This window comes from Platalea leucorodia, assembly GCF_965183815.1.
Source record: "Platalea leucorodia genome assembly, chromosome: 6".
Lineage (NCBI taxonomy): Eukaryota > Metazoa > Chordata > Aves > Pelecaniformes > Threskiornithidae > Platalea > Platalea leucorodia.
In genome coordinates, this window is record NC_138828.1 from 19334488 (window position 1) to 19343181 (window position 8694).

General features: G+C 50.3%; 1 protein-coding gene across 1 annotated transcript; it reads left to right on the plus strand.

Moving 5' to 3' along the window:
* Window positions 1-545: 545 nt before the first annotated feature.
* Window positions 546-8455, plus strand: LOC309592279 (estradiol 17-beta-dehydrogenase 11-like). The gene is made up of 7 exons (XM_082315511.1): window positions 546-851; window positions 2239-2346; window positions 2651-2782; window positions 3977-4083; window positions 5435-5572; window positions 6605-6721; window positions 7833-8455. The coding sequence occupies exons 1-7, from the start codon at window positions 642-644 to the stop codon at window positions 7918-7920; spliced, it is 900 nt and encodes a 299-aa protein (XP_082171637.1). The 5' UTR covers window positions 546-641; the 3' UTR covers window positions 7921-8455.
* Window positions 8456-8694: the final 239 nt, after the last annotated feature.

Here is an 8694-nt window from a genome sequence, read left to right on the forward strand (position 1 = left end):
TGCCTATCCATAAGGAGAAGGTAAGCATGCCTTCTGCTGGAGCGGAACACGCATGCAGGCTGCGACACCTCTGAACCACTCACGCAGCACAAGACCACCAGACAGCAAGTTCAGCGCGGGGCCGGGCGAGGCAGCCCGCTCCGGGCCACCGGGCCCGGGCCGGCAGCCGCCGGCACCCCCGAGCGACGCCCGCTGCCTGCGCTGCCCCTCCCGCCCAACGGCCGCCGCTCGCCACCGCCTCTTTACAAGCTCGCCTCTCATTGGGCGGAGCGCCACCAATCGCGAGCGCTTCCAGGCCACGGGCTTGTCCCCGCCCGTGGACACGCCCCCTCCCCGAGCCTCCGCTCTCCCATTGGCGGCCGCCGCTCCTCGCGCCCCGATGGCGGCCCGGCCTCGGCGACCGCGGTCCCCGCGTTTCACGCGGCGCCGCGCGGCGAGGGGAGCGCGGGGCCCGGGCGGGGCGGGGCGGGGCGCGGCGGGGGCGGGGGGCGGCTCCTGGCGGGGCAGAGGCCCCTGGCTCGGCGCGGCGGCGAGCGGTGCCTGCCCAGGCAGGCCGCGGGCTGCTGGTAAATCAACAACCCGCATCCTCCTCGACAGAGAGTAAAGTTCAGTCAGGCCATCACAGGCCCTTCGGCAGAACAATGAATCCGTTTCTGGATCTTCTCCTGTTTCTGGCGACGCTCCTCTACTCCTACTTAGAGGCTTTCGTGAAGCTTTTTGTCCCTGTGAAGAGGAAGTCCGTCAGCGGAGAGCTCGTTCTCATCACGGGTGCTGGCCACGGCGTTGGGAGAGCAACTGCCTTCGAGTTCGCCAAGCGTCAGAGCAGGCTGGTCCTGTGGGACATCAATAAGGTAACGGTACCATTCACGGCTTGACCCGCCGATCTCCGAGGCCGCTGGGTTTTTAATAGCGTGAGAAGGGCTGCATGCAAACCGCATCCACATCACCTCCTTCCACGTCCGCTCCCATCGGCCCAGGCTCAGGCTCAGCTCACCGGCTGGGACGCTGAGCGCCAGCGCAGGGCTCGGCCCCCCTTGCGCCAGAGGACGTAGGTGTCCGGGTCCCACAGGAACCCGGCGCCAACCAGCGAGGCAGCACGCGCGGCACGTCAGAGAGCACCTGCGAGAGAGAGGGCGGGCAGTGGTCAGCGAGCTGCTGTGGGAGCCCCTGCCTAGGCTGGCAGAAAAAGGCATGCTGAGACCAGAAGCCTGTTTCTGCAGAGAAGCACGTTTTCCTTCTGCTCGCTCTCTCTCTAGCCTCAGATATTTTGCGAACGTTGCTGGAAGACGTGTCTCTTGACTCGTATCGACGGGCACCACTGCGTTGAGCTGTGCGTGAGCCCTGCTGCCCTCTGGCACAGTCACACGCGTAGACGACGCCTTGCTAAACGTCCACCCTAGCCCAGACTCTCTATTTCAGGTAATTTGACTAGAACGCAAAAAGACCTTGGCAAGCGGAGGACGGACAGATACAAACACGCAGAATGTCGTTCAGCAGGGATCAAGGCAAAGTGCTGTGCGTAGGAGCGATGGGCTGTACAGAGGGGGTGAGCGGCCGGGCAGCAGCGCGCAGGAAAGGTTTCTGACCCGGTGGATCAGAAACTGCAGAGCAGTTCATCGTGTCATCCTGAAGCTGAAAAAAAAAAAACAAAAAAAAAAACCACCACCACCCACAAACAAAAAAACCCAAGACAAGCCTGGCATAGAGGGATGCGTAAGCAGGGAGGATAGTGTGTAATATTTTCAGTTCATGCAACCCATTACAGCTAAGATCAGACTTTGCGTCTGCTTGTGGTCCAGTACCACATCCACGTTCTTCAAAAAAGGTGTGACTCGGGGCAGGGGGGAGGGCGGCACGTGGCAGTAGTCTCCCGATGTGTAAAGGGCTGCCGCCAAGTAGAGTGTTGTCCATGAGCGCTGGCATGGAGGAAGAAGGAAGAAACTTAATAGCAAGTGAGTGAGCTTTGCTGCTGGGATATACAATGTAAGGGGGAGATAAGCAGGCACTGAAATACATTGCCAAGGGAGGCAGCGGATCCCGACGGTTTTAGAACAATTTAGATGATGACAGAAGGTCAGAAACCGCATGACCCTGTTGATCCTGCCTGGAGGCAGAAAGATGGGCTTACTCTTTCTTTCACTCTAATATAAACGATGGACATCTCCAGATGCGGCCAAGCAGCAATGTGCCTGCAGGGTACGGTTGTGCAGGCGCGTCTCTCTTTTCTGCCTCTTGCAGCACGGCGTTGAGGACACAGCAGCAGAATGCAAAAGGCTGGGAGCCACTGTTCAAGCCTTCGTGGTGGACTGCAGCAAAAGGGAGGAAATCTACAGCGCTGCAGAGAAGGTAGGGGGGCAGGGGCATGTCCAAAGGCTTACCCAAACGTGCTCCATTTTCAGAGAAGTCAGGAAAACAAGAGAAGAGGTACTGTAGGCAAATTGTGCAGTAATTAAGGGAGAAGCATCAGATCTGAACCAGATTTCGTGGTACTACTGCACAGTTCCTACCACATCTGGAAACGTGGTGCCATCTTCCTCTCCCTAAAAGAAACCCTGTTAAGAGTTAAATTAAGTGTTGCTCATCTTCCACAGCCTTGCATTTTGTTGATAACGAATGGCATGCACCTTTCTGGTGTTTTTCTGTCCAAAAGGTGAAAAAGGAAATTGGGGATGTCTCCATCCTGGTGAATAATGCTGGTGTGATTACAGCTGCCGACCTGCTCTCGACTCAGGACCACCAGATTGAAAGAATGTTTGAAGTCAACATTCTTGCTCACATGTGGGTAAGGGCCACTGCCATCTTCATACAGATGCTTTTTGGGGGCCGTTGCTGAGGAGGCATATTTAGGCTAACAATTATTTTCAGCTACCAGTGAGTTACAAGTGCGTCTTTTGGACGTGCATAGCACAGGGACAGCCGGCTAGACTGACTGTTGGGAAACTTGGTTATCTTCTTGCTGAGCTGAGCCTGGCCAGGTTTCTTCATTCTCTCTCTTCTCTGCGCGAGCTGGCCGGCGCCGGCCTCATCTGCAGCACGGGTTGGTCTCTGTCATAGGTGAACTAGGGTTCGTCCTGGCATCGGGGAGTTTGGGCACCCGCAGCTGAGCACCGAGACCCTGCAAGCAGAAGACACACGGCTGAAAAATACAAAGCAATGTTTTTATCAGCTGATGTGCACAAAAGGCAGCTGGCACGTGGCGTGAATGGCCAGGCAGGTCAGGCAGAGCAGGGGAGCGACAGCCCCGCAGCTCCCAGCACAGCCCGCAGGGCGCAGTGAGGCCTGGCCCCTCCCTGATTGCAGCCACCAGCCCGGCGGATCCCCCTGGGCGCTCTTCCCCTCGCGGTTTGTGCCTCGCTGTGTCACCGCCTTCTCTCCTGGCTCCGTGAGCTGCTTCTAAGCCCGTTTCCCATCAGTCCTGCCTCTCCTCGGGATTTGTACCTCTCTCCTCTCTCTGCGGACTTTCTCCCAGCTTTCTCCCAGCAGTCTGAGTCGAGGTGACACAGCTGGGCCCTGTCAGAGCTGGGCCTTGAGTCCTTGGCATGCCCCTGCCAGCAGGGGTTACAGGGTGGGAGAGCTTTAGCTGTTAAGGGCTTGTTATTTGCGGCAGAAGAAACGAGATGCTGCAGATTCACGAGCGTTTTATTGTACGTGCTGGGGTGAGACACTGGTAGCATTGGCACTTACACCTGAAACCTAAAAAGCAGCACGGGAAAGATGTGAGACTTGGCTCCTGTTTACAGCCGACTTCCTGAAGCATTCCCATTTGGAGAACAGGTTGCCCGTTGTACCAGCTGAACGGGTATCTCTGTGGCTCTCAGATTCTGAGGTGCTGTGCGGCACATAGCATTAGCGATAGCATTAGTCGCTGAATTAATGATAGTCAGGGTCAGTGCTGAATATGCCTAAGCAAACGTTTTTCTTCTCTCCCTTTCCTCCTCCCCTGCTTTTTCACCTCTTGGTTCAAATGACTTTCAAGACCACAAGAGCTTTTCTGCCAGCCATGATGAACAACAACCACGGTCACATTGTCACGGTGGCTTCGGCAGCAGGTCATTTTGTGATTTCTTTCATGGTGGCTTATTGGTAAGTGATTTTAAAATCAGCTCTCTCCATTTTTTTAATTTTAATTACATCTTCTCCATCAGCAAGCACAGAGTAGCCGAAAGAATCCTCCCGGTGAATGTGGCATGTCCAAAGGACGGTGCGAAGGAGGACAAAAGCACAACAGCCAGCACTTAAGGGTGCCTGGAGGTTCCTGCCCATTTGCTTATTAGCTCTGACTGAATCAGGAGCAATGCTTGTGTGAAGGAATAGTCATGTGACACATCCACTAATGAAAGCTTCTCCTTTTCTCTCTCTCCCTCACCGATCCAGACTTTTGCTTAGCAAAAAAGGTATCCTCTTCCCTTCTCATTCTTAGAAAGTAGCACTCCTGTGCGTTGTTGCAGTGCTGTCACGTAAACCCCTAATGAGTAGCTTTTGATCCTTCTACCATTGTGGCAGTGACTGTAGTGTAATACTTCTGCCATCACAAGGTAAAATTGGGTTTTGACTGTAAAATTACCCTTCCGAAGGTAAAACGTGATAATACTTACTGTGTCGTGAGCAACTGAGAGCTTGATGCATTGCCTGTTGATACTAGAAGCACTTGAATCATGGTGCATGAACAGAAGAACTGTTAGATTGCATGTTGTCCTTCTGCGTCAGATCTAGCCCTCTGTAACAGCAGCTCCAGGCGGAGCAGTTTTCTCCTGGGAATGCTCTGTCTTAGAGAGTCACTCACTGCCAGCAACATGAGAACTCCCAAGCCAGGGATTTTACTGGCATTACACCGTCCAAATCAATAGCAGTCAATAAACTGACTCTCTGGTTCTGCTTTCTTTGACGTTGATTTAGACTCTTGGCCTGCACCAATTTCTGTGGCAGTATGTTCCTCAACTTTTGCAGGCATAATGCTCCTCTGTTTCAAAACTCACACGCAAATGTCACGAGACACTCCGGTGCGGTACGAGGAACAGTAGAGGGTTGTTCTCCATTTCTACTCTGCCCGGCCTTCTTAATGTCAGAGATTCAGGCTGCATTCCTTCTAAGAGTCTTCTCACATGGGAGAAACGGAAGTCCATCGATTGTTGCATATTAGTTTTCATTTTCTAACAATCCCTGACATTCGTCTGTCTGTTTGCAACTAAGGTGACTTCTTCTGAAAGACACCCACTCTGCATGCCACAATTACTTCCCCAACCAGCAATATCTACTCCGGCACTACACTCTGGCACAGGGAAAGTTAGAATTAGTCTCTGCCCTGCCTCTCAGCTGGGTTACATTTTTTTTTGCCTCCCAGTCAGTACTGTGTGATCTTTTAGGCCATTTCCCTTTGTAGAAAGTTAGAAACAGTATTTCTGCCTTCTCATTTGTGCTTTTTCCCCTCCTGCAGTTCCAGCAAGTTTGCTGCAGTTGGATTTCATAAAGCTCTGACAGAGGAGCTGTCTACCCTGGGAAAGGATGGAATAAAAACGACATGTCTTTGTCCAGTTTTTATAAACACTGGATTTGTCAAAAATCCTAGTACAAGGTAACCATCAAAACTCTGTCTTAGAATCATAGAATCATTTAGGTTGGAAAAGATCTTTAAGAACATCAAGTCCAACCATTAACCTATCACTGCCAAGTCCAACACTAAACCATGTCCCTAAGTACCACATCTACATGGCTTTTAAACACCTCCAGGGATGGGGACTCAACTACTTCCCTGGGCAGCCTGGTCAGGTGCCTGACTACCCTTTCAGTGAAGAAATTTTTCCTAATATCCAACCTAAACCTGCCCTGGCGCAGCTTGAGGCCATTTCCTCCTGTCCTATCCCTTGTTACTTGGGAGAAGAGACTGACCCCCACCTCGCTACAACCTCCTTGCAGGTAGTTGTAGAGACCAATAAGGTCTCCCCTCAGCCTCCTCTTCCCCAGGCTAAACAACCCCAGCTCCCTCAGCCGCTCCTCGTAAGACTTGTGCTCCAGACCCTTCACCAGCTTCGTTGCCCTTCTCTGGACACGCTCCAGCACCTCAATGTCCTTCTTGTAGGGAGGGGCCCAAAACCGAACATGGTATTTGAGGTGCAGCCTCACCAGTGCCGAGTACAGGGGGATGATTACCTCCCTGGTCCTGCTGGCCACACTATTCCTGATGCAACCCAGGATGCTGTTGGCCCTCTTGGCCACCTGGGCACACTGCTGGCTCATGTTCAGCCGGCTGTCAACCAACACCCCCAGGTCCTCTTCTGACAGGCAGCTCTCCAACCACTCCTCCCCCAGCCTGTAGCGTTGCATGGGGTTGTTGTGACCCAAGTGCAGGACACTTCCTGTCCTTCCTTCTTTGCATCAAGGCAGTACATATTACCCCCAGCTTTAGGCGTTATATTCCAACTGACCATATAAAACCAGAGATAAATTGGTGTATAGCATTGGCTAAAGAAAATCCGCAGTGTCATTTAACCCGCATAATGGTTGCATGTGAATTACCTGAGTTTGTGCATATGTGAAGCATCCTACATCAGCTAGTACCACCCCTGTTTTACCACCGTAGCTCTTACATGTGTGCTTTCCTGTGTAGGCTTGGAAAGATTTTGGAGACTGAAGAAGTTGCAGAGGCCCTGATGGAAGGAATACTGACCAACCAGAAAATGGTTTTTGTTCCATCAAGTCAACGCGTTGCTTTACTTCTTGAAAGGTAAGTAGAAAATAAAAAAAGACACAAAAAAAACCTGCCACATATATTGAATATAACTTGCTGAGTGTACAACCCTCAAACATGTAACATCTGATTCAAGATTAAGTTGTTTTTTAGAACACATCACAAAGGAACCAAATACTGCAGTCGTTCTTTCTAATGACAACAGCGGACATCATCCACAGAAAGATTTTCTTGAACCCCCTCATAGGTCGTTACGATCCACTTTCCATAGCTAACTGTTCTCAGTAGAGAACTCGACCGCTCTACAGGCTGACAGGGAGGGAGAGGGAGAACAGGAGAACACTTTTTCTTCACAAATCGCCATTTCCCTTTTGCCTGTAAACACCACTTTCTCTGAAACAGCAGCCTCAGAGAAGTTCCAGACAAGAGCTGAGGACCTGCTGCTTATTAGCATTTGTTTCTTCACCACTAAAGATTGAGGTCACAGAGGCTGGGAAAGTTGCTTTAAAAGGGCTCTACTGCTTCTCTCTGCCACGTAAAGCAAGATTAGTCCTCTCACAGGTCTTTAATATCCAGTGTAGCTGCTCTGCTGAGGAGGTGTTTTCATCAGAGCTCAGGTTCCAAATCTGGAATTCACATCAGAACAGCTAAGTTAACTTTTCAGTTAACTTCGACGGTATTTCATGAAACACTTGGTAATTTCTTGTTTGTGAAAGCCAGCAAGCCTGTGTCTAACCCCAAATTTCTTTCTATGAGGAGGTCTAAAGTTGTCTGGTTTTTTCTTTCCCCAAATTAACCAGATGATAAGGTTTTGAAAGCAAAGAGAAAGCAAATGCACACTTCTATGTTCAATATTAAAACTTCCTGGATCCTGCAGCAATATTGCAACCTAAATCATGTCCAGTACATACCTGTCCTGGAATTGTCATAAAAGGACATGGTTGGGATTGCAGTTAAACTAGACAGAGATTGATGAGGGCTACATATTCTTTGGAAATAACACATGGTTTAAGCCTTAACTCTCAGTCTGCATGTTCACAGATTCTTCTCCCAGACCAGCTCTTCCCTCACCTGCAGTGCCACTTTTTCCCTGTAATTTAAGTTTCTTATCCCACATTTAATTTCGTGTTATTATCATCTCTTTCAGGTTGTTCCCAGAACGTGCCCTGGATGTTCTGAAAAAGCTGACCAATGCCAAGTTTGATGCAGTTGTTGGGCAGAGAAGCACTCAGTGAAAAGCGAATATTGATTCTCATTGATTTCCCAGTGGCACAAGTGAAACCAGAACACTGTGCTGAGCGGAGTTCAGCTGGTTTGATTCAGAGCAGAACTAGGACAGATGCGTCCAGGCCACCATTTCCAAGCACACCTAAGGGTTTATCCCACACCTGCAGCAGGGACATACCTGCATAACATGGAGTGTTACCAAAGCAGAGGTGCATCTCAAAGTCTAAAGGGCTGCTTTGGCTGTACGTTGCATTGCCCCTATCTCCGGGTGCTGAGGCAGATGGGAATTCCTGCAAAGCCCGTCTTTGGGACAGCACAGCTGCCTACTCGAGTGCCTGAGAATGTTAATCTGGACTCATCCCTGAGCAAAGGTATCTTTCAAGAACCAATTTATAGAGGAGGTGGGTGGCCTGTTTCACCTCAATTTATCTTCTTAAATTTAAAAAATTCTCTAATGCACACTGAATTTCATGTACTTTTGTAGTGAGTACCTGAAATAATACAGCTTTGTTTGTAATGTATTACCTAATTACATCGATTATCAACTATGCATCAGCACCATCAACATGCCTCATTCCGAATAAATACAGTTCTTTAACACAGAGGTGTCTCTCGGCAGTGAAAGTCATAACCAGGTCCTAGAGGTGCATTTAAGGTACGGTATCAAGTAATACACCCTTTCGCCGTATCCCTTCTCACACTGCTCATCTGCAATTCCCAGACACCTTTAAAACACCTTCCTGTGAAAACAGTGCAGTATTTCTCTACAAATTACTGGGTGC

Excerpts from the sequence above, each read along its gene's own strand:
- LOC309592279 (XM_082315511.1), top strand. The coding sequence starts at position 642 with ATGAATCCGTTTCTGGATCTTCTCCTGTTTCTGGCGACGCTCCTCTAC. Across the intron at positions 4,084-5,434 it reads TCTTTCATGGTGGCTTATTG|TTCCAGCAAGTTTGCTGCAG; the intron begins GTAAGTGATTTT and ends CCCCTCCTGCAG. Across the intron at positions 5,573-6,604 it reads GTCAAAAATCCTAGTACAAG|GCTTGGAAAGATTTTGGAGA; the intron begins GTAACCATCAAA and ends TTTCCTGTGTAG.